A 25,605-nucleotide genomic window follows, 5' to 3' on the forward strand; every position below is an offset into this window, starting at 1 on the left:
CCAAAATGTAGGGTTGTTTTTTTGTTTTTTTTTTTTTTTTTGGTTTTTCGAGACAGGGTTTCTCTGTGTAGCTTTGTGCCTTTCCTGGAACTCGCTTTGGAGACCAGGCTGGCCTTGAACTCACAGAGATCCGCCTGGCTCTGCCTCCCGAGTGCTGGGATTAAAGGCGTGCGCCACCACCGCCCGGCTTGTTTTTTTTTGTTTTTTTTTGTTTTTAACTCTTTTGAGGTCCTTCTACCCAGCTCCCAAATAAATACATGGAGACTTATTCTTACTTATGAAAGCCCGGCCTTAGCTTGGCTTGTTTCTGGCCAGCTTTTCTAACTTAAATTATCCCATTTCTCTTTAACTAGGTTTTGTCTCTGGGCTTTTTACTTTTCTTTATTCTATATATCTTTCTTTCCTTCTTACTCCATGGTTGGCTGTGTGGCTGAGTAGCTGGCCCCTGGCATCCTCCTCTCCTCCTTTTCTCACTCCTTGCTTTTCTTCTCTCTTGCCTAGATTTTCCCTTCTCTTTATTCTCTCTGCCTGACAGCGCTGCCTATCCTTTCTCTTGCCTAGCTATTGGCTGTTTAGCTCCTTATTAGACCAATCAGGTGGTTTAGAGAAGCAAAGTAACACAGCTTAATGGAGTTAAACAAATGCAACATAAAAGAATGCAACACATCTTTGCATTATTAAACAAGTATTCCACAGCATAAACAAATGTTAACATATCTTAAACTAATATCCCACAACAATCATTTTTAGTGCTCAGAACTAAATTTTCTAGATGTCACAGTTCATTATTATATACATACATATCAAAAGTATATTCTGTCTGTATGAAGATAATTATTCCCTTTTTTATTCTTTGGAGAATCTGGAATTATCAGGGTCAGATAGTTTCTACTCACATACGTTTTTCTGTGTCTGTTGTAGCAATTTTCTCTAAGATGTAATCATTATATGTAGAATATTTGTTAAAGGCTTAACAGTCTATAGTGATGGTTACTAGGGCAGGGAGGAGTAGGAAAGGAGAAGGCAGCCAAAGGTATAAATTGGCAATTACGTAGGATGAATAAATTTAGAGATCTAATGTACCACATGAGAACTGTAGTTAAGAATACTGAACACTGAAAATGTACCATTCATACAAAGAAACATAATTATGGAGGATGAATGTTTTATAAATCTCTATGATATTATATATATATATACATATATATATATATATATATATATATATATATATATATATATATATATATATATATATATTTATAAAAACATCAAGGCCTGGGGCTCAAGAGATGGCTCAGTTGTTAAGAGTGCTTGGTGCTCTTCTAGAGGACTAAAGTTTGATTCTCATCACCCACAGCCAGTAGCTCACAACTGTCTGTAACTCTAGCACCAGGGAATCTAATGCCACCTTCTGGCCTCAATGGCCACTAACATGCTCACACACACACACACACACACACACACACACACACACACACACACACTTTTTAAAAATAAAATAAAACATGAAGACTAGAGCTGGACATGTTAGCTCATACCTAGAATTCTAGCACTTGGGAAGTGGAGGCTGGAGAATTAACAGTCCATTAGGTGCCCTCTACTACCTAATGTGTTCAAGACTAACATGGGCTACATAAGATGTCTCAAAGCAACAATAACAACTCAAATAAATAAAAAACATCAAGGCTTGGAGTATAGCTCAGTGGTAGAGCACGTGTTTTAGCATGCATGAGACCCAGGATTAAATCTCCAGAATAAAAAACTGAAACAAAATGAACCTCCCCCCAAATATGCTACTTGCCCTAAACATACACAGTAAGCAATTATAAAGAAATTAAACAATGCTTAGGAATTTTAGTTACCATAATCTGTGAGAATTTAACACCAAGTTAGGTAAGGGATAGGAATGTTGAAGCTTGTCATTACTTCACATATGTAGTCAAGGTTCACCCAACCCAGAAACTGGGAAGGCCATTGTAACTCTTGTTAAAAACTTGACATAGAATCACATGTATTTGACGGCAAAACTGACAAAAAACAGTAACAAAAGGTAAATTGTAACCAGGTATGCTTTCAGCGTGCAATCCCAGTACTTGGGAGGCAGAGGCATGAGGATTGCTGCAAGTTAGAGTCCAGACAGGCTTGTATATCAAGAGCCTGCATCAAAAGCTAAATGAGCGTAAAGCTACACAGAGAAACCCTGTCTTGAAACCCCCCCTCCCAAAAAAAAAAAAAAAAAAGCTAAGAATTTGGCCTCCTGGTCTATGCCTCTGGCAGCTGGATCTCTGCGAGCTTGAGGCCAGCCTGGTTTACATAGCAAGTTCTAGGCCAACCATAGCTACATAGTGAGATATTCTCTCACTATGTTTTTCAGTTTTCCTTTCCAGCATATCGACTCTTAGAATCCTTTGAGAGTTTCCTCTGATTGCAGCAAGGCATGTGATTTTCAGTACCAAGGGTGCCTAATGGTGTTTCAGTAGTTTCTCTCATGAATGGCCTGCAAAGAGATAATTAAGCAATTTACTGTTGTCCTTTTTCTTCCCAATCTACTCTCCTAGCACAATGTCACTGAAAAGAGCTCCATTCCCCACCCGGCTGTCTACACTCAAACAGCGTCTGTCCTTTTGTTCTGTTCCAGGGAGCCTTTGCCTACATAGTCAATTATTTCATGTACGTCCTCTGGGCTCTCCTGTTTGCTTTCCTTGCCGTGTCTCTTGTCAAAGCATTTGCACCTTATGCCTGTGGCTCTGGAATCCCTGAGGTAAGTACAGTATGAACCAATTTTTGCCCAAATTTTCTGTATTCCTGCATGTACTACAGCTTGGTGACTATCAATCAGGGTCAGAGGCAGAGAATCTCTAAACTCCATCTAGATTTTCCTTTAAGTCTCCTTTCAGCGTGGGTCACAGGATTTGGGCTAGAAGTGGGGAGATGGCGGCCCGTTCCTACCTCTTTGGGGCTTAGATTGTTTTACTCGAGCAGCTACAGGTAATAGTCACGATGTTCTTTGGCAGGTACTCCAGGCTGTACCTATTCTTTCAAGCTCTTTCTTGAACATTGACCTTATTCTCAGAACATTTTATTACCAGAAGAAATACCTGTTCCTCCTCAGCTGTTCCTGCTTCTCCATCCACAAACACTCATCCTTACAATAGACTCTTTTTAGCTGCCACAGGGCCCTTTACTCCCCTAAAGTCCATGGAAGTTGGCAGACTACGTCTGGCTTTCCTAGGTATCTCCTATATTGAGATCTCTCTTGAGACAAGTGTGTGTGTGTGTGTGTGTGTGTGACTTGTTGAGGAGTTATATAGTTCTTGTAAGGGGGTATAGATTTTAGCTGTTTGGCTTTGTTTATTTACTTAATCTGTATTCGATCTCTCTGTGTTTGGCCTGCAGATAAAAACTATCCTGAGTGGTTTCATTATTAGGGGTTATTTGGGTAAGTGGACCCTGGTCATCAAAACTATCACTCTGGTGCTGGCAGTGTCATCTGGCTTGAGCCTGGGCAAAGAGGGCCCTCTAGTGCACGTGGCCTGCTGCTGTGGGAACATCCTGTGCCATTGCTTCAACAAATACAGGAAGAATGAAGCCAAGCGCAGAGAGGTAATTGTTACGTGGCCTTACTTGTTTGTTTTCACTCGTGAGCAGAACTACTGTGAATTCAAGTAGCTTTTGGTTCAGCAAGTTCAGTTCCAGGAGTCTGTCTTACAGCCATCCTAGCATGGGTATATGCACAGGTCTCTAGGGATAGCCAATACAGACATAAGTATTGTAAAACTTAAATTGTAAAAAGTTATTGTAAAAAGTAAAATTAGCAAAATGTCCATCAAATAGGGGCTTGATTTAAAAAAAAACATATTCTGCTGTATAATAGAAAACTGTACAACCATTTAAAAGAGTGAGATGACCCTAAATACACTGGCATAGACTGCTGCCAACAGAACACTGCAGCTAGTTTGTGACTGCTGTTTGTGGGATAACTTGAGTACGTTTTTTAAAAAATGTATGTCTATGCACTTAGGAAGAAAATATCTAGGGCTTACCATGCAAACCTTTGGTCCCCAAGAGCCCATTTTTCAAAAAGTGGTACATTCTTATAATCCCAGTGCTAGGGAGGGACAGGCAGATCTTTGGGTCTCATTGGCCAGCCAGCCTTGTCTGCTTGGCTGGTACCAGGCCAATGAGAGAGACACTGTCTCAAAAACCAAAGTGGACAGTGCCTGAGGAACAACGCTTGAGGTTGACCTCTGGTCTCCCTTGCACATACATGCATCTCTACCCACACTTGCATGTCTGCATGCATGAAAATGAACACACAAAATCCCAAAATAGCTGAAAATAATTTTATCCTAAACTGTAAAAAGCATGGACTTATGTTGGATGGGAGAATAAGGCAGTAGGAAAGGAGAAGTAAAGACTTGAATTCTTATTATATTTTATGTGTTACTTCTTAAAAAGAAGTTATAGAAAATACTAGACTTTGAGGGACTTGCTGTGGAAGAGTAAATATAAACAGATTCTCCATCTTTTGTTGCTATTAAATGCCACACTTGAATTAGTTCCTCCCTGTGTTAGACCTCTCTCTGCCTGCCTCTTGCTTCAACTCATCTAAATGATTTCCAGTGTGGCATCACTGTACGTTTTAGTTAGGGTTGCTATTGCTGTGAAGAGACAGTATGACCACAGCAATTCTTATAAAGGAAAACATTTAATTGGGACTGGCTTAGTTTCAGAGGTGCAGTTCATTAGCCTCATAGCAGGAAGCATGGAGGCATGCAGGCAGACGTGGTGCTGGAGAAGGAGCTGAGAGTTCTACATCTTGCAGGTAACAGGAAGTGAAATGAGTGTCAAACTGAGGGAACCTTGAGCAAAGAGCCCTCAAAGCCTGCTCCCACAGTGACACACTTCCTCCAACAAGGCCACACCTACTCCAACAAAGCCACACCTCCTAATAGTGCCACTCCCTTTGGGGGCCATTTTCTTTCAAACTACCACACTGTGAACATACTCAAATTCATCCAGTTGTTAATGTTTACTATTTTGAGGAGGAAGAATATTTTTTTCTTTTTAATTTTTTTATTTAAAAATTTTTTAACTAATTTTTTTCATTTATTTTACATACTGACTACAGTTTCCCCTCCCTCCTCTCTTCCTGTTCTCTCCCCCACCTCCCTTCTACCCCCCCCCATCCACTGAGGAGGAGGAATATTTTTAAAAATTGTCCTAAGTCATTGGTTACTTTTATCTTGCTATAATTAAGGACCTAAGGAAGCAGTGGTTCTTGTTTTCTTTTCCTTGAGTGGCCTAAAAGTCACAGACGGAATAGGTCAAGGCCCAGGGACCTCTTATAGAATTAGAATCTAGTGGTGTCTCCTAAAAAGAACAACAACAGCAAAAAGATTAGGCGGAGACTCTTGAAACTGAAAATGCTGAGGTTTTAAGTGTGGAATAAAGTTTCCATGAAATGAGAAAATTAATGACCATTAAGTGGGGAAAAGTTCCTGGGACGGTCAGAAAGGAGAGGAAAGTAAGCAGGAGGGACAGAGGGGCATGCGAGTAGCTTGTCATGTGGTGGAAGGACACAGAAGCTGTGTGAAATACAGGAATAATTTGAAGAGCTAGAGTAAGTGTTGGTTGTTGCTGCCTTTCTATGGATGGAGTTGAGTTTGAAACTAGATTCCTTATAACAGTTGAAATGTTTGTCTGAACTTGCCAGACTTTTGTCTGCTTGGACTCTTCTGACCATCTGGATGTCAGTCTGTTTTCTATAACAGATAGCCCAGTCTTTCTTCTGTCTGCTGGGGCTTAGCCCCAGGGCCTTGTAAAACTTATCTTCTTGTACTCAGTAGCAGCACAGCATGTTTGTGACCAGTGGTCTTATCACAGTGAGCAGATGGGTAGAAGTAAAGCAGAGCTGCTGCGTGGGAGGGGCGTGGAGATTCCATTCTCGAATATAAAACTCGAGTTTCCCCCCTCCGATTTCATTCTAAACATCCCCAGTGAAATCCCCTTTTATGGGTTGAATTTTGGCTTCCCCATCCTTCTCAAATGACAGCCTTTTGAGCTCTGACTTTCCCAAGCTCTCAAGGTTAGCACCAGAGATTTTTCTCTTTCCCCTCCTTAATTTCCCCAGATAATCTACCAGTCCTGAAGAAACCTACCCACATATTTTGCCAAGAAATATTTCATTCTTCAAAATTCTTCCCTTTGTTTAATTTTGTTTTTTGTTTTTTACTATATGCCTCTAAATCATCTCTCGCTGCAGCTACAAGGAAATGACGTGTTCCTATGAATTCTAGTCTGTTTGCCACAAGTGTGTTTTCTGCACAGTTTACATGCCTACACTTCCCACACAAGGCAGTCCTCTGCAAACACCACTGCAAACTCGCTTCCCCCTCTTTCCTGGTGATGCTTTATTCTCTTCCCTTTCCTTGCTGTCTGTCTTCTTGAACTTTAAAAATCTAGTCTCTCTGTTTGTATTTCTAGAGGCCGTTGAGACTGTAACAGGCTACAGGGTGCAGGCAATTCTAAACTGTAACTTCACTTTTATATCATTAGAGCCTTCCATAATGTCTCATTAAAATGTTTCCTAACATGTGCTAGGGAGAAAGCCCATGAGGCCTCAACCCTACACAAAGAACGACATGCAAATCAGGAATGCCGAGAGTGGGAGAAATAGGCTTTCCTAGGGAAGAGCACACCAATTATTTATTCAATATCAAATAGGCAGCTCTGAGAACATACATACAAGTAACATTATACAGACTGAGCAGGTTATGCTTAGGAATGTATATGTATATCATATATGCGTGTTATAAGAATTAGTGAAAAAAGAGGCCATAATTTTGAAGGAGAGCAAGGAAGAGTATATGGGAGGGTTTGGAGAAAGGAAATAGAAGGAGGAAATGATGTAATTATAATTTCAAAAAATAAAAGAAACAAACAAGTATGCAGGTGAAACACCACACTGCAAAGTACATTATCTGGGTTTCCAAACTCAAGTTCAGTTGCTGCACCAGGAGGGCTGACAGTCGGGGCCCGATTTAGAATTAAGCACATGCCTCAATCACAAAGTAAAGGCCTTTTTTGTTCAAGCATATGAACCATATATGTATTCAACATCTAGCATACAGTATTTGCTCTCCAAGTAAATAGAAATTGAACCTCACTTTTTATGATATAGAACATGTAAAATTTGTTTTTCCCTCTTTTTAGGATTTTAATTATAATGTAATTACATCACTTCTCCCCTTCCCTTTCCTTCCTCCAACTTCTCCCATATGACCTACTCACTCCTCAAATTGATGGTATATTTTTCTTTGATTATTGTTGTTATAAATACACAAATATTTAAATATAATCTGCAGAATCTGTTAAATGTTGCTTGTATGAAAGTGGTCAGCTGTGTAAAGTTATTATTTTTTAAAAATTCTTAGTGGCTATGAACATTCCTTTAAAAATGTGATTGAATGTAAGAGAGCCATATTATTCAACTGCTGATTTTGCATTTTGGATTGTAGGTCTTATCAGCTGCAGCAGCTGCTGGTGTTTCTGTAGCCTTTGGGGCACCTATTGGTGGAGTATTATTCAGCCTGGAAGAGGTAATGACTTCTGTCTGTAAAGCATGTATATGTTTTTGTATTAGAAATCTTAACCAGTATCTATGTATATTGCGGTCTCTGAGTGTTCTGCTCAACTTGGTCCTTTGGCATGTAACCAGAAATTTCTGGAAAGTTTTCGTCCTTGACTATAACGTCAGCAGCCCCAGCATTTCATCTGAAACAGTTTTTGCATCCTGACTAAGTTTGCTTTCTTCCCTTCTACCTTGTAGGTCAGCTACTATTTTCCCCTGAAAACACTCTGGCGTTCATTCTTTGCTGCCCTAGTGGCAGCTTTTACACTCCGGTCCATCAATCCATTTGGAAACAGCCGCTTAGTTCTATTTTATGTGGAGTTTCACACCCCATGGCATCTTTTTGAGCTTGTGCCATTCATTGTGCTGGGCATATTCGGTGGCCTTTGGGGAGCTCTGTTTATCCGTACAAACATTGCCTGGTGTCGGAAGCGTAAAACCACACAATTGGGCAAGTATCCTGTCGTCGAGGTACTCATTGTGACAGCCATCACTGCCATCTTGGCTTTCCCTAATGAATACACCCGGATGAGCACAAGTGAGCTCATTTCTGAGCTATTCAATGACTGTGGCCTTCTGGACTCCTCCAAGCTCTGTGATTATGAGAACCATTTCAACACAAGCAAAGGCGGTGAGCTGCCCGACAGACCTGCTGGCCAAGGCGTCTACAGTGCTATGTGGCAGCTGGCTTTGACCCTCATACTGAAAATAGTCATCACTATATTCACCTTTGGCATGAAGGTGAGGAGTTCTTCTGGTGAAGTCTGTGTGAATGTTCTGTGTGGATGTGGGCTTTGGAGGGCAAAGCCAAAGTATTCTACAGTCTTTGATAGATAGTTCATGTGCTATCAGCTTTCCCAGAAGCCTCTTTGCCTCTCAGTGTTTTCATGACTATGCTTAGTCAAATGCAAACCTCACTAATGAGTTTTGAATAGAAACATTTTCTTTTTCTGTGTAAAAACATTTTCCCCACAAAAAGGATAGTGAGATATTTATACTAGAACATTTTCTATCAGAGTACAATGTCTGACTAATGCACTGTTAATCTTTATAGCAGTGGTTCTCAACCTGTGGGTCAGAACCCCATGGGAGTTACGTATCAGATATTTACATTATAATTGAGAACTGTAGCAAAATTACAGTTATGATACAGCAACGAAAATAATTGTATGGTTGGGGTCACCACAACATGAGGAACTGTATTAAAGGGTCATACGGTTAGGAAGGTTAAGAACCACTGCTTTATAGGGTACATGTTAGACTTCATTAGAGAAGCATGGTTTTAGCCTGAACTCTATGAGCTTACCAATGTTCCACCATCTTAAACACATTTCAGTGTTTAGCAACTTCATGGAGTCCAACTCAACACACACCTAAATGACATTTTCACCATCAGTATCCTTGCTTACTTGGTAACAAGTAGAATTCATCTGCTTCAGAGGTTAAGATTAAAATATTTCAGCTATCAAAAAATAGATAACACAGACCAGTAAGATGGCTCTGTTGATAACAGTGCTTGCCACCAAGGCTGTAGACTTGAGTTCATTTCCTAGAACCTACATGGTCAAAAGCAAGAACCAACTCCTGAAAGTTCACACACACACACACACACACACACACACACACTCACACTCACAGACACACTCACACACCACAATAAATGTAAAAAATAATCCAAGCACATTTTTACAGAGGTTGTTAAAGAAGCTACAGAGATTGATGTCGTACACTCAAGAGAGTAGAATTATCCAAGGAGTAAGCCTAGTGCTCTATAACAAAGTAAAGTAACAGTACTGATCATTTATTGTGTGTTTCAAAAGAGGACTTTGAATGCTCCTAAGACAAAGACATAAATGCTTAAATGATAGATATTGTGGTTATCCTGATTTGATCATTACATGTTGTATACATATATCCAAATATCACACTGTACTCAATAAATATGTACAATCATTGTGCCCAACTTTAAAAGCAGATCTTAGGGTGTGCCATTCTTTACCTTTAATATCAGTTACAATCCTCAAGTTTTAGAAGCAACAAAAACAGAAAATTGGTCAAAGCATTTGTCTCCTCCATCCTAGGTTTTTCTTCTCTTTTGTTTCTTCTCTTCCATACCCTACTACCAAATTGCTCCCTCTCTTCTCCATGGAAAGGCATTGAACCAGGGATAGGATGGAGAGCCTGAAAAGTTTCTGGGTGCTTCTTGGGTTAATTTCAACATTGTCATTTCATTGTTTTATTTAAAGGGAATCTGTAGCCACAGAACACCAACTTCAGTTGCATTCCAATATCAAATACTATTGAACCATAAGCTGTTCTGATTATGTTTGCTATCATTTCCTTCCTTTAATAGTGATAGTTCATACAAGACAAGAAACAAAACAGGAAGATAGATGAATGTTCCCTTTGTTTGGTTAAGCATGCAGCTATCACCACTATCTCATTTAAAATTTATGTTTAATCATCTGTTGTATTGTTATAAGGTAGATGGAAACTTCCTATGCCATCTTTTTGATTTGGGTGATGGATTAGGACACAATATATAAGTGTCATTAGGAGCATTTTATTTAAATCCCGACACTAATATTCACTAACTCTTGACCTTGGGTAAATGACTTAACCTCTCTGAACCTTGGGGTCTATCATTTGGGAATAATAATGTCTAATCCCTGGGGTTATTATTGAGCATCTATAAAAATCTTACATGTAGACCATCCAGCATAAAACACAATAGTCAACAAAGGGTAGATTGTTACTGATAAAAATTCAGAATTGGGGGAAATGTCTGCATATATAAGAAATTCCATCTATTTTCCTTTTTCTTTGGGAAAGGCCTAATTTCTGCCTCCAGTTTTGTGTTGGTCTGGAGAGTTCAGGCTCTTGCCTGATGGACCCCCGAATCAGGGTAAGCTTCTTCGACGTCATCCTTGCCTGCACGTCTCAGAGAACCTCTAGTCCCTGTAGTGTTACACAAATCTCTGCAGCCACTTGGTAGCATAGTGCATAGTTAAATTGTCGTTGGCCTGTTTGCTTCGCAGAGGGTCAGTCCTCTAGCCCTTCCATATGCCAAGAAGCACAGCATCTCTCACTGAGTACCTCTTGCTTTCTCTTTGCAGATTCCTTCTGGTCTCTTTATCCCCAGCATGGCTGTCGGCGCTATAGCAGGCCGTCTTTTAGGAGTAGGGATGGAGCAGCTGGCTTACTACCACCATGACTGGGGCATCTTCAACAGCTGGTGTAGTCAGGGAGCTGATTGCATCACACCTGGCCTTTACGCTATGGTTGGGGCTGCGGCCTGTTTAGGTGAGTAACAGTGTTTGCATTGGCTTCAAAGAAGTCACCCTGCCAGTGGCATACAAATGAAGAGTAATAAGAAATGTAATAGACTGCAATGTGGGTTTTTTTCATGATTATGCATTTCTTGTTGAGTTTACTATTTCTCAAACATTTTAAGAAAGATAATTCTAATTTCTCACATAGGGAAGTCATCAGAAATCTGGACATAGCAAGCTGCATAAGAATGTGTATCACAGTATTATTTATAAGAACAAAAATCAGGCAGGTGTGGTGGCACATGCCTGTAATCAGCCCATGGGAGGCTAAGCAGAGAGGATCTCAAGTTCTGGGCCTGCCTAACCTACATAGTAAGACCTTGTCTGAAGACCAGCCCAACCTCTGCCCCCGCCAATGAAAAGCCACCTAAATGTAAACATTAAGGAACTTGTGAAATAAATTGTGCTCTAGCCATATATTACGTTATACAGCCCTTAAACATGATGCTGTTATGTTTAACATATTTGTGTGTGTGTGCAAGTGTAGGATGCTAGGGATTGAACCCAAGGTGTGCTACTTGCTAGGCCAGCTCTGAGCTATATTCCAGTGCGATATAAACACCACTGAGCTGTATTTCGAGGCTCCTTTCCCTTTTTATTTCAAGACAGACTCTCACTAAGTTCTTCCCGCACTTGCGATCCTCTTGCCTCCACCACCTGAGTAACAGAATTACAGGCCTGGACTACAAGGCCCCTCGGTTATGTTTAGCATCTTTCAATGGGATATTTCAATCTTTTTTCTTACATTCGTTTTGTGGTGGGAGAGGGGAAGCCTGTGCCACGGCGTGGGTGTGAAGGTCAGAGGACAACTTGCCAGATTCACGTCTCTCCTTCCACTACGTGGGTTCTAGGCGGTCAAACTTAGTTCATCAGACTTGGCCACACGTAGCCATCGAGCTATATCCCAACCCTTTACATTTTTTTGTTAATATAATTTTAAATTGGTAATAATGTTGAATATTCCAAACAAATAATGGGAGAAAAGTACGATAAGGAACTAAATATAATATGGGCTCACATGTAAAAATACATGTTTTTGTATCAGAAAAACTTGAAAATTTTACTCTGCTTGTATATAAAAATATGCAGTTTTGAGTTGAAAAAAACGAAAATTTTATTCTGCTTATAGACAGCTAAATTTTCTATGATGAGCATGTATTGCATTTGCAATTAGGAAAAAGATGAGTTTTTAAAAACTAGAAGGCTGTCTCTACTTTGTTATTTTGAGTACTCAAAGCTTTGTCTGCCGTACAGCTTCACTGTAATGCAATCTGGAATCTGCACAGTTGTTGGGGAGACCGTGTTGTAGCATTATTTCTAGTGCTTTTCCAGTGAGACCCAGAGCAGTCACGCAATTGTAATGACTCCTGTGCTTTGTTTCCTATGTCTGTTTTCTTTGCAGGTGGGGTAACTCGGATGACCGTTTCTCTTGTTGTCATAATGTTTGAACTGACTGGTGGCCTGGAATATATTGTGCCTCTGATGGCTGCAGCCATGACAAGCAAGTGGGTGGCAGATGCTCTTGGGCGAGAGGGCATTTATGATGCCCACATTCGTCTCAATGGATACCCCTTTCTTGAAGCCAAAGAAGAATTCGCTCATAAGACTCTGGCAATGGATGTGATGAAGCCCCGGAGAAATGACCCTTTGCTGACTGTCCTTACTCAGGACAGTATGACTGTGGAAGATGTAGAGACCATAATCAGTGAAACCACTTACAGTGGCTTTCCAGTGGTAGTCTCCCGAGAGTCACAAAGACTCGTGGGCTTTGTTCTTCGAAGAGATCTCATTATTTCAATTGGTAAGGATTTCAGAAAAGGAATAAAGGCACTTTCTAGGTGTGCATGAAATCGGGGAGACAAAGGGAAGAGGGGCCTGGTTAAGGGACAGGATGTAGAGCTAGCACTTCAGCTTTCAACTTTTCATTTCCTTCTCTTCACATAGAAAATGCTCGGAAGAAGCAGGATGGGGTTGTGAGCACTTCCATCATTTATTTCACTGAGCACTCACCTCCAATGCCACCATACACTCCACCTACCCTGAAGCTTCGGAACATCCTGGATCTCAGCCCCTTCACTGTGACAGACCTTACGCCAATGGAGATCGTAGTGGATATCTTTCGCAAGCTGGGACTGCGCCAGTGCCTGGTTACACACAATGGGTGAGCACCCTTGAAAAAAGGCAGTTTGGATTGTGGGAGAAACTGAATAGAGAGATAAGAGGGAGAACCCGAATTTAAATAAACACTTTTAGGCCTTTTTGAAGCTCCAAGAAGAAGGTAGATGTGATGAAAGGGCCTTGTTTGATAGATGCAAACTATTAGTTGAACATTATCAGTAACTCAGTTTCTCCTCTACCAAGAAAGGAACTGTGCTATTGTGCACAGGCATCACTGAGATTGGAATGGTATCAGAGATGTACAGTGGTGCCTCCAGCCCTTGGGACATACCTTCTCAGATCACCACCAGAAGCCTGAATCTGTGGCTAGTAGTGACCTTCATATATACTGTGTTTGTTACTGTATATATCCCAAACCTATAAGGAAGCTTAATTTATAAGTCAGATGCAGTCAGAGAGCAAAAATAATAAATATGAATTAGAACAATTATAATACACTGCCATAAATGTTTTGTGAATGCCGAGTGTCCCCTCCTTTTAAAATACCTTACTACATTGTTTTAGACTATGATTGCCCTTGAGTAACCAAAGCCATGGTTACAGGGGACTGCTGACCGGGGTGGTGGCACTTATTAGTAATCCCAGCACTTGGGTAGTAGAAGCAGGAGAAGCAGTTCAAGGCCAGCCTCAGCTATGTAGCGAGTTTAGGTCCCCCTGGTCTACATGAGAGACTGTCTCCAAAGGAAAGGAAGACTATTGTACTTGACACTTATAACCCCTTGTTAGTCTTTGAAGACAAAGAACACATTTCCAAGTTTCAGTGAGGTCTGTCTACAGAAAGGTCCCCTGGTCAGATAGATGGTAGGGTAGGCTATAAATCACAAGTCTTTGAACTTCCAAGCCCAAGGCTCTCTCTCTTCTTCCTGGAATACATCTTGTCCAGTAAAGAAGCCCTGCTGTTGTTATTGGGAAAGAGTGCAGGCTAAGGAGAGGGTTGGAGGGTTTTCTTGTTTTTAACACTTTATCTTAACCTAACAACTCTATAAGAACTCCTCCTGCTTCTAAAATTTGGAAGTGGCATAATAAATAACTTACAAGAGCTAAGTCAGTAAATGGACTTTCTCTAGTAGGTAGGTGTCTGTTCAGCGCTTACTGAAACCCTAACTCATGTAAGAAGATTCTCCATGAGATTCTGGGAGACATGAAAGTGAACAAACCTTTCTCTGTCCTTGAGTAGTGTGCATAGTTATCGGACATCAGGAACACACAAGTGATCATAGGGCAACAGCAAATAATAATAATAATAATAATAATAATAATAATAATAATAATGACTGTGGAAGAGCCTGCACAGAGCATGCCATTGCTGGGAGCAGGGCAGAGTCTCAGCTGCTTCACAGGACCAGGGATGTTTGGGGGTGGGGCAGCATTTGAACTGGGCTGCAGGAAGTAGATAAGATTCATAGATTTGGAGAGTAACATTTAAATCAGGAGAAAATGTGGGACCTGAGACCTGATGTAGAAGTGTCAGTGTTTTCAGGGACGCATGCATTGCTCCATTTGTCTGGAGTATATATACATCTTACTGTTAGCTCATCATTCTCTAAGCACAGATAGTGATGAAAGACAAAGTTGAGAAGGATTGAGGAGAACAAGCATCACTTTTAGTTACGAACACTGTTTTTTCACTGTACGCTTATTTGGGTTTTGTTTTATGTTTTTGTCTTTCAGGCGCTTACTTGGCATCATTACCAAAAAGGATGTGTTAAAGCACATAGCACAGATGGCAAACCAAGATCCTGATTCCATTCTCTTCAACTAGAATCATGGGGTTGTGTGGGATATGAAACAAGGACATTGCGGACCATGGATATATTTTGTTAACTGGGTACCCAAAACACATTTCCCATATTTGGATGGTGAAGTCATATTAGTGTGTTGTCTGTTTCCTACAAGTTAACCAGTTGCACTACGTAATTTCTGGAAATGAATCTCTCTAGGAGAAAGTACAGTTAGGCTTATGTGATACTGCATTAGGAAGGGTTCACGAAAGAGAAATGAGATTGCTATGGTTTAATTATGTTTCTTCTTTAAAATTTTTTTTTTTAATTTAAAAATAATTGTTAGCCAATATGCAATCACTGAAAACTATGCAAGAAAAATTCCAACTATTCTGACATATAGCCTGCAGGAAACTCATGAATGAGTTATATGTGGGGAGGACTCTAACTGTCATTGGTGGAAGATGAAGTGTGAACTAAGGGGCTTTGCCTTTCAAGCTACAGAAAGGAAAGCCAGAAGGAAATAGCAATGGCATTTTTTAGACTGTGAAGATTCAGTTAAATTCTTATTCCTGTTACAGTATTTAGCGTTATTAGTTTGTTACGTTTACCTTTTCATTAGAAGACAGTGCTGCTCTGGTTAATCTCCTCCAAGTGAAGTAGAGGGCTTGACCTTTAGAGCCTGCTTGTCCTGGTCTTTTGAAGTGCACAAAATTAAGTTACAGAGCTTTCTCCTTGGCTGCAGAAAGGCTAATTCTCCAATGGCAATGCTAGCTAGTAGACAGGACTTTGTTAGCAATTTGTTAGTAGCTAGGAATTCTTTCTTCTGGTTTTCTTGAAATGATGATAAAGTTCTGAGCAAAGTCGGTGACTAGGAATTTCACATTTTTGTGAAGTCCTAACCAAATCTCTTACCCAGATGCCACCTCCATGGATGATGGTGCTTTAGGCTTCTGGAATAAGTAAGAACAGTATATGGAACCGAGCCTAGGCTGAATACTGGGAAAGCAGGGAGGATCCCTTTAAAAAGACCACCAGTACTAAAATAACTGGACACCTGTGCTCCTCCCAGTGTGGAGTATACAGAACAAGCCGCTGTTCCTGTGAGCATGAAGGAGGCTTGCGATACTTCTACATGTCTCGAAGGAACTGGAACAGGATAGACGACTGCAGCTGCCTTGAGGTACCATCCTTAGATCCAACTGAAATGCAGAGCTATCCTAAAACCTAGGTGTATGGATGAGGCCTGATGACACCAAAGGTGCTTGTACCCAGTTAAAAAGGTGCCTGTCTCCATTTCCTACCACAGCTGTGGCAGTTTAAACAAAATCACGTTCCAGAAACACCTGGTGGAATTCAAGAGCGGCCACCAGCATTCCAGCCACACTCATTTCTATCATTTTATCCATGGGCAATTCCTCTCCCTCCATTCTGTTTGCCTTTCTTCTCAGCACGGACTCCTCTGTAGGATGGAGCAGTCCGCTTAGTTAATCATTCCTAATAATGACAAAAGAGCCCTGCTAGGGCTGGTTGAATTGTAAGCCAAGGCTTAGCAGTCTCGCAGCACTAGGACTAGAGGTGACACTTTTTTGTTTGCCATGTGGCCCCGTTGCTGCTGCCATGCCTCCATTTCAATGTCAGCTGCCCATGGCAGTGAGGCCACATTGTTGGGTAAGAGTTCAGTCTTGTTCATCTTACAAGTCTGTCCCTAATACTTCCCACTGTCCTGTCCTTCTAGCTCAGAATCAGCGGCACTTGGCACATTCCTGTGTGTAACCCACCCCTCCCAAGCAACTCAGTGTACCTCATTTTAAACGTTGTTGATCCCCGAGTCAAGGACTTTTTTTTTAACCCCCTGTTCTTATCAGAAATTCTTTTATTATCCAGGGCTGAGTCGCCAAAGCATATTTTGATTTTTATCTTTACTATATATATCAAGGTAGTCACCAGAGTTTTCTCCTTTTAAATATATGGCTCTGGCATTTTAATGAAAAAAGAATGCTTCGGGGTACATGGTATCATAATCATGGCTCTGTGACTTGGTGTCTTGTTCCTTCTGTGCCACTGCATTCTTTGTATCAGATGAGATCCTGCCTGGCCACCCAGTGTATTGTGTGCAGATCAGAGTTCTTGTCTGTATACTTCAGGGTCAGTCAGTACCTTTTTGATTAGTGATGCTTCCTCACTAAAGTTGGCAGCACAGGCCAGGTCACTGTGCCTGGTATTTGATGGCAAGGGGAGGAAGGTTTGGTCAGATCTCATAGAGCAGCAGTGGCATGGATCTTGTTTGCCTTCCAGTTGTTGTCTTCATTGTACACAGACGAGCCAGTGTTAAGGTGCTACTTCAGAGACTAAATCTAAGAAATCAGATAACACTGTGCGAATGGATGCTGTCCAGAGGCTAAGCACCGATGGGCCCTCCAGATAATTGACATTATCCCTTTGATACCTCACTCCTTAGAAATATCATTCATTAACCTCAGTTTCTCAGGAATCCTTGTAGCTTGTATGCTAGAAATAGCTGTAGGGTATGGTGTCCATTGTATGTCCAGTCTTAGGGTTTAGCTCAATGGTTGCCTGGTTCTTACTGGAGTACTCTACAGGATTGCTAGCCTAGCACCTGGACACACAGTGGTTCTTATCTTGAGGTAAAGGGAAGTTCTTTCTGTCATCGCCATTCCATTTCATCACTAAGATAATCCTAAAAACAAAACAAAACAAAAATAAAAAAACAAATTGAATATAGGGCAGTCTGTAAGTAGCCTCAAATGACTACATACCTCAATGGTAAAAAAACTGGATAATTTAAGATTTTAAAATGAATTGAGACAAGTTTATTTTGGTACTGGAAAAGAAAATAGCCTGATATAAAGGAAAGCGTTTACAGAAGAACACCAATAAATGCCTCAAGAGTGTGAATTTTCCAAGGAAATATATCTGGAGGAAATCTAGCCATGAAGGGAGTTCATGGACCTGTAAAAGCCTAAACTACTAAATTTTATACTTTCACACCTTCAATGGAAAGAACTTAATGTAGTTTCGAGAGCGTGCGCAGTGAGCTCAATTAGGGATAGCAAGCGGGACTGGCAATGTGAAGAAAGCTGTTAAAGAGCATGTGTACTTCTATGTGCAGCAGCCTCCTCTCTCTGGCCCCAGTGTCCTGGAGCAGCCAAGCTGCAGAGTAGAGTTGATGGAGTCTACAGAACAGAGCTCCTCTGGTGGATTAGCTGGAATTGATGAGACTTGGAATTGGCCAGCTGGCAGAGCAAACAATTAATTTGCTGGTTTAACTGCAAAGCAGGCCAATTGTTCTGGCACTAAAGTCTAGCTCTAAACTCATTACAGGAAGAGCAGGAGCCTTTGTAAAAAGATCAGTCTCTAAATGTGTGGGCTCGACTTTACTGTTCTAAAATGTTAATCTTTACAACCACCTGTCCGGGTTCCCTTTAGGGGGACGGGGAGGCACTGAAAATGATGACAGGCCTGCTTAACAAAATGTGCATCATGCCAGGTATGAAGAAAGCCATCCCGAGTCCCAGTCGATGCATCTTGGCATAAGGTGGATAGAAAAAGTTTAATTATGTGCCTCAAAGGGAGAAAAAGACAAATCATCCTCAAGTCCAGGATTCCCAAACTAGCGCCTCAAAGCACCATTTGGCTTCAGGACAGTCTAGTTTTGTGGAAAGGGTCAACATAAGACATTTACTTAAGGAGGAACATACTATCTGAGGGTCTAGATGATGACGTTCTACCGTTTTTGTTTTAAGCCGCCCTACTATGACCTTATTCTATACTGGAAATAAGCTCTTTTCTCATTGCAGCTCAGAAGCTGTGTAGGTTTGGAGATAAGTGGGCAGAGCTAGGCAATTGCTGAGCTTTGCTTCGGTTTCAGCCATTTGTTCCAAGGAGAGAGGTTCTTGGAAAAACGTGTGTTAGCAACTTTAAGCAACTCCTTGTACATATGCTGGCCACATTCTCATTGCTAAGCATCTGCATCTGGGCAAAGTTATGAAGAGATGAAGGGAACAAAATGAGTTTTTCCATGATGTTAGCATGATTTTGCCAAATCCTCCAAGAAGGATGTGATGTGGAGTTTTCTTTCTTTTTCTTTTTTTCTTTTCTTTCTTTCTTTTTTCTTTTTTTTTTTTTTGCATGGGGCCTATCAGGTTGCCCAGCCCAACCTTACGGTCAAAAATTCCTACCTCTAAGTTGCTACCAAAGGGTCTTTGGCCTGCATGTGCACACTCGTCAAATGAATGCCCTGACTAAAGTTTGGCCTTTTGAGGAGAAACAGTGATGGTACATACAAGGCAAAACCCGCAATCTTTCTCTGCCTCATTTCTTTTGCTCCCAAATTCAAATCTCTCCCCATGTTTATGAGCATGTTGTCTGAATATGGACTTCGGTGGGTAGGGAGAAGTTGACCCTGAGAACAGAGAAGGGCAACTCCTCTGTTGATGAGGCCATTGACAGATTGCTTACTCCACAGTAGGGGCCAAAGCCAGCAATCCTTACTGGGAGTGTCGAGAGCTTTAGCTGTGTTAGATATTAGTCCAAATGTGCTGGAATTTGGGGTAGTGTAGGATTTCATGAGAAAAATGTCATTTAGTGAAATGGGGAAGAAGGCAGGACCTGTGATGGTTTTTTTTTTTTTAAATTAAAGTGGGAGTGTTCGCCTTGCTGTCAAGTAGAGGGTACCTCAGAATATATGATTCTTCTTCCCTCCACTCACTTTCTTGCCTTTCCTTTCTTCTCCATTGTCCTGCCTTTTTAGTATTCAGCCTTTTATATAAGTATTTACTTTTTTTTTTTACTATATATTTGGTCCTTTGGGACTGTGTGATGATTAAATTGTACCATTCAAGATAAAATTATATGTTTAATATTTTATTCTCTACAATTGTCTTTTGAAGCTATGCTGCTATCCAGGTACAGGTCAGAAAGGAATTGGGCCTGATAGCATCTTGGTCATGTCACCAAAGGGTGACTATAATGTCATGATGATGACTCTTCTTTAGTTGACCAAGGCCAGCCTCCTGTTTATACCTCTGCCCATTCATTTCTGGCCATGGGAAATATACCAGCTATTGGGTGAGCCATTGAAGCCAGGAGGACCAGAAGGGCCAGGATCCAGCCCATGAGCACCACAGGAATTTCTCTGTAGGAAGCTCATTTGTAGGGCTGGCTTCAGTCGCAGTAGCCAAAGAAAATCTGTCTGACTGGACATTATAATTGCTAAGAGTTGGTCAAAGTTCAGCTGAAGCTAATGCATAGATATCTGTAGTAGCTTGGCATCCAGACATGAGCTTCAACCAAAGCTAATAAAGCCCAAGTTTCCACAGGAAGCTTGGTGCTGGAGCTGTTCAGATCAGTCATTTACCAGAGTGTTGCCAACCCTTCAGCCATGCTTTTGTAGCTTTATCCTCACCTGCTTATATACCCAGCCGGATCCAAAGCTGTGGCTTACTGCTCACTTTGTTCTGCTCCCTGGTCATGTATAGTGACATAGTGTAAAAAGGAAAACATGGATTGGGGAGTTAGGTGACCTGGTTTGTATTCCCTATGCTTCTACTAATTAGCCTCAAGATCTTAACCGCTCTGTGCCTCAGTGTTCCCATCTGCAAAATGGGGATAGTGTAAATTGCCCTACCTACCTCACAGGGTTGTTGTGAGGATAAACTGAGACAATGAATGGAAAGCACTTTGACAAGTAAGTGCTATGCAAATTGTAAGAAAATGGAAACAATCACGTTCAAGGCAATGGAACGGACATTAGCAGAAAGGTTAATGGGATTGTCCAGCCCTTTCTCTGTGTGGCTTATACCTAGGTTGCCATTGCTTTATACATTTTCACTTAGCACAGATTTGTAATTATGCATGTAATAAAGCACAGCCTTATTCAACTTGATTCTAGTATGTTTTTGAAGACCCTGAACTTTTTGAGTGTTGACTTTTCTTTATCATAAAAGAAAACATGAGGATATGGTGTGGGGTCTGTGGAATGGTTTAAAAAGCAACTGTGGGGCTGGAGAGATGGCTCGGTGGTTTAGAGCACTTGTTGCTCTTGCAGCGGACCCAGGTTCAATTCCCAGCACTCACATGATGGCTCACAACCATCTGTAACTCCAGTTCCAGGGGATCTGATGATCTCTTCTGGCCTCCACAGACACTAGGTGTACACATGGTACACATACATACATGCAGGCAAAACAAAATAAGTCTAAAAAATTTTTAAATTTTAAAGCAACTGACAACCACTACTATCAGACTCACATCTTTTAAAATGTTGGTGAAATACTAATTATTACACTTACAGATTTAGTGGTATGCTCCCCTCCCCCCGGTTCTGGGGATGGACTCTAAGACCTTGAATACTCTTAGCAAAATTTCTACTATTGAGCTGTATCCCCAGCTTCAGCCTCAGTACTGATTTTTAAAAAAATTTTAATATAATTTATTTATTTTTATTTTATGTACATTGTTGTTTTACCTGTGTATGTCTATGTGAGGGTGTCAGATCTTGGAGTTACAAAAAGCTGTTAGCTGCCATGTGGGTACTTGGAATTGAACTCAGTCCTCTGGAAGAGCATTTAGTGCTCTTAACTGCTGAGCCATCTCTCCAGTCCCTGGTTTTTACTAGAAGGAAACAAATGAGGAGCACCTGGTGTTTATGAGGCACTGCGGATACCTGGATACCCCATTTATTCTGGCTGCTTACATGCTGTTATCTTGTGATGACATGAGAGTGAGCTTGAAGCTGCATTTTTCTCTCTGAATTCTCAATCATGTAGATGGTAGACTTTGGCAGACTAATACAGTTGCTTCAGATGAGGAGTAGGATGGGTGGTTAAAATGTTCCCCCGGGGTTGGGAAGATAACTTAGTATTTAAGAGCATGTGCTGCTCTTGCAAAGGACCTAGACTTGATTCTGATTCTGTTCCCAGCACTCACATCTGGCAGCTCACAGCCAGCTGTAACTCCAGCTCCAGGGAGATCCCATGCCTCTGGTCTCCCTGAGCACCAGCACTCATATGCAGAAACTCCAACACACACACAAGTTTAAGAAATATTTTTAGTGTTGAGCAGTGTTCTCCTGTGAATACCACCCACCCTTCTCAGTAGCCTGTTTACAGTATGTTGACAATAAAATGCCTTTGATGAGGAACCCTTCAGAGTGGCCATGTAAATTAAAGAGAGGTGGAGCATGGAAAAGTGATTAGATATGCAACACTTACTGCCACGCCTCTATGGAACCTAGAAAAGAAAAGAAGGCTATTCTTTGAACTATGGTTTCTCTCCTCTTTTTCCTGCAGCTGACTCCTTAGGCCATACTCTTTCCCTCTTTCAGCCAGACACTACCTGTAAGGCAGTTTACATGGATCCCAGTTTTATTCTGAGAGTTTCTCTATGATGAGGCTGGAGAGAAGGCTCAGTGTTTAAGTACACTCATTGCTCTTGCAAAAGACATAAATTTGATCCACACCACCAATGCCAATGGCTCACAACTTCCTATTACTCCGGTTTCAGGGGATCCTGATGCTCTCTGGCCACTGCAGGTACATGCACTGTCTTAGTCAGTATTCTATTTCTATGAAGAGACACCACGGCCATGGCAACTATTATAAAAGAAAGCATTTGATAGGAACTTGCTTACAGTTTCAGAGGTTCAGTCCATTACCATCATGGTGGGGAGCATGGCGGCACGCAGGCAGACATGGTGCCGGAGAAGGAGCTGAGAGCTCTACATCCAGCTCCACAGGCAGCAGGAAGAAGACAGAGCCACTGACCTATCTTGAGCTTTTGAAAACCTCAACGGCCACCCCTAGTGGCACACTTGCTCCAACAAGGCTACACCTCCTAATCCTTTCAAATAGTGCTAATCCCTGGTAAGCAAGTATTCAAATATTGAGCCTACGGGGCCATTCTTATTCAAACCACCACACTGCACTGATGTGCCACTTCCACACACAAGTAAAATATAAAAATTAGTTTTTAAAACTTTATGTTGATATGTGAACATATCTGTACTGGTGTTGACATCTTGCTGCTACCGCGAACATTGTTACCCTTGTCTTTACTTAGTGCCATTTTGGGAAGGACTTCTATGTATCAAAATAAGCCTTATAGGCCAGAAATCCTGGGCTGGTGAAATGGCTCATTGAGTAAAAGCATTTGCCACCAAGCTTGAAGACCTGGATTCAATCCTTTAGGACTCACATGGTGAACTGATTCTGACAAGTTGTCCTGACATACATATGTGGTGCTGTGGTATGTGCGTGCGTGGATGCGCACACACACACACACACATGCACACACACATGCAGGCACAAGCTATTTTTAAGAACTTGAAGTCTCACAGTTTTTTGTTTGTTTTATGAGACAGGCTTCCACATAGCCCAGGCTGGCTTCAAACTTACCACTTAGGCAAGTGTGACATTGAACTGATCCTCTCCTTCTTTGGTGATGGAATTACAGGTGTATAGCACCACACCCAACCAATAGTTTGGCTCCTGGTATTATTTATTAACTTCGCAGTCGCACTTTCTGTACTGTCACTGTCCCTGCTTCTTCTCAAGGAAAGAAAGTAAGGAGCCTGTGGGGCTGTTAATGTAGGACTCGGATAAACATGGATGGAGTACGAAGGACAGACAATAGATTGTCTGGTCCAGGTGAGCCCAGAGAAAAACCTGAGAATGGCCACCAGATGTCAGTGCTATCATGAAAGTACTGATATGCCGAAGGAAGGCAGGTAGATCAAGAAGCAGTAGTTCATATCTATAGCTGAGCTATGGGAATACTAAGTTCAACCGTAATCTTGGCTTATTAGACATTTTGTTTAATGTACATAATAAAATATGCTTTTCTTGTGAAAAGACTTAAGAGTCAGGAGCGGTGAAACATGCCTGTAATTCTAGCAGAGGATCTTGAGTTTAAGCCTAGCCTGGCCTATACAACAAGATTCTGTCTTATCTGGTTGCCTATATCACTTCTGTTATGACCCAGACAATTAAAAAAGTATTGTTTTTAAGTGTGTGCATTTGTGTGCATATGCATTGTGTGCAAGTATGAGCAAAGGTGTGTACAGGCCAGAAGAGTGTGCTGGATTCCCTGAGACTGGAGTTAAATGGAGTTGTGAGCTGCCTGCCATGGTTACTGGAAACCAAACTTAACCACTAAGCCATCTCTCCAGCCCCTTTTGACGATAACTGTCAGTGGGCAAGAAGTATAGACTGAAACTATTCCAGGCAAACAGAAGCATGTTCACTATTTCCCAGGCTCCTCTCTATTCCACTATTTCCACTCTAGCTCCAGGTCACCCAAACTCCTTCCCTAGGGTCTTAGGCTCTGCCCTTCCCTTGAATGCCTATGGATCTTCTGGACTCTCTTCCCTCACACTAAACATCCCCAGTTGCCACTGGGTGTGAGATAAAAGAAGTATTGAAGCATTGAGTTTATTCTCAAAAATTAAAGCCTCGCTGGATGTGGTGGTGCATTCCTGTATTTCCAGCTACTTGGGAGGCTAAATGAGGCAGGAGCACCAAGGGTTCCAGGCTAGCCTTGGCTACATAGCAGGGCCCTATCTCGTAGTAAAACAGAACAAAGCACAACCCGATTATTACCATCTTAGCACAATCTTTGTGATGAAGGATATGTTTTGCTCTTGATTTTGATCATGAACTTTGATCTCTCTGAACCCCACTACCTATAAAGTAGGTGAGGGGCTGGAAAGATGGTTTAGAGGTTAGAGCACGACACCAATTTGTTTCCCAGCACCCACACTGGACAGCTCACAAGCACCTCTAACTTGAGCTTCAGGAGGTCTGACACCTCTTTAAGTCGGTAGGGCACTTGCACTCACATGCACATATCTTCATATAAACACACACACAGAATTAAATACTTTTAAATCTTCCAAAAGAAAACCTTGCCTCATTGGGGCATTGACATGATAAGTCAAAACTGTATATGAAAACTTGACTTTGAAAATTACCTATATAAGCATCGTATTACTTATTTGGTTGTGAAGGCTAAAAAGATAGTGCGTGGGCATGTACATATATGTCAGCATTCTATCACTATAATAAAGTATCTGAAACAATTAAATTAGAAAATTGGCTACAGTTCTGGAGGTTCCAGTCTGTGATCAGGTAGCTCTATTACTTTTGGGCCTTTGGTTGGGGTGCCGGATGGTAATGATGGCCATCATATGGCAGAACAGTGGTGCAACAGTAAGAAGAAAGCTGGCATTCAAGTCCACAGTTCCCTTCAAAAGCACACTCTTGGTGACCTAAAGACTTCCAAACTAGACAGTCAGAACAGTACTGTGTCTCCCAATAATGTGGGAACTAGGCCTTCAGCACATGTTCTTCTAGAGACATTCAAGATCTGAGCAACATGTATGTTCTAGGGCATAATAAAAAATATTCATATCCAAGCATCATGTGTGTTCAGGGCTTTCTTAGTTACTTTTCTGTTGCTGTGAAAAGATACCACAACCAAGGCAACTTATAGAAGAAGGAGTTTTTTAGGGCTCATAATTTCTGAGGGTGATTCCATAACCATTATGGCAGGGAACATGGCAGCATGCTGGCAGGCAGGGCACTGAAGCAAGCGGAAAAGCTTACATCTTGATTCCACAAGCAGAGGCAGAGAGAGCCGACTGTGAATGGTGTGGGCTTCTGAAACTTGAAAGGCCACCCCCCCCCCCCCGGTGTGACACACCTCCTTTAACGAGGCC

The 25,605-nt window shown here is 41.4% G+C and overlaps 1 protein-coding gene across 3 annotated transcripts in view; it reads left to right on the forward strand.

Annotated features, from left to right (window-relative positions):
• Clcn5 (chloride voltage-gated channel 5) overlaps positions 1-16,432 on the forward strand; it is a 29,411-nt gene extending 12,979 nt beyond the window's left edge. The window contains exons 4-12 of one of the 3 annotated variants that reach the window (XM_059250452.1): positions 2,642-2,764; positions 3,400-3,606; positions 7,524-7,604; positions 7,835-7,987; positions 8,069-8,377; positions 10,753-10,939; positions 12,371-12,769; positions 12,913-13,129; positions 14,818-16,432. In XM_059250452.1, coding sequence (XP_059106435.1) covers positions 2,642-2,764; positions 3,400-3,606; positions 7,524-7,604; positions 7,835-7,987; positions 8,069-8,377; positions 10,753-10,939; positions 12,371-12,769; positions 12,913-13,129; positions 14,818-14,908 — 1,767 coding nt within the window. In that variant the 3' untranslated portion in view covers positions 14,909-16,432. Of the gene's footprint in view, positions 1-2,641; positions 2,765-3,399; positions 3,607-7,523; positions 7,605-7,834; positions 8,378-10,752; positions 10,940-12,370; positions 12,770-12,912; positions 13,130-14,817 lie in introns of all 3 variants that reach the window. The other 2 variants (XM_059250453.1, XM_059250454.1) reach the window with 2 other exon arrangements.
• Positions 16,433-25,605: the final 9,173 nt, after the last annotated feature.

Source organism: Peromyscus eremicus, chromosome X (assembly GCF_949786415.1).
Source record: "Peromyscus eremicus chromosome X, PerEre_H2_v1, whole genome shotgun sequence".
In the NCBI taxonomy this organism is placed as follows: Eukaryota; Metazoa; Chordata; class Mammalia; order Rodentia; family Cricetidae; genus Peromyscus; species Peromyscus eremicus.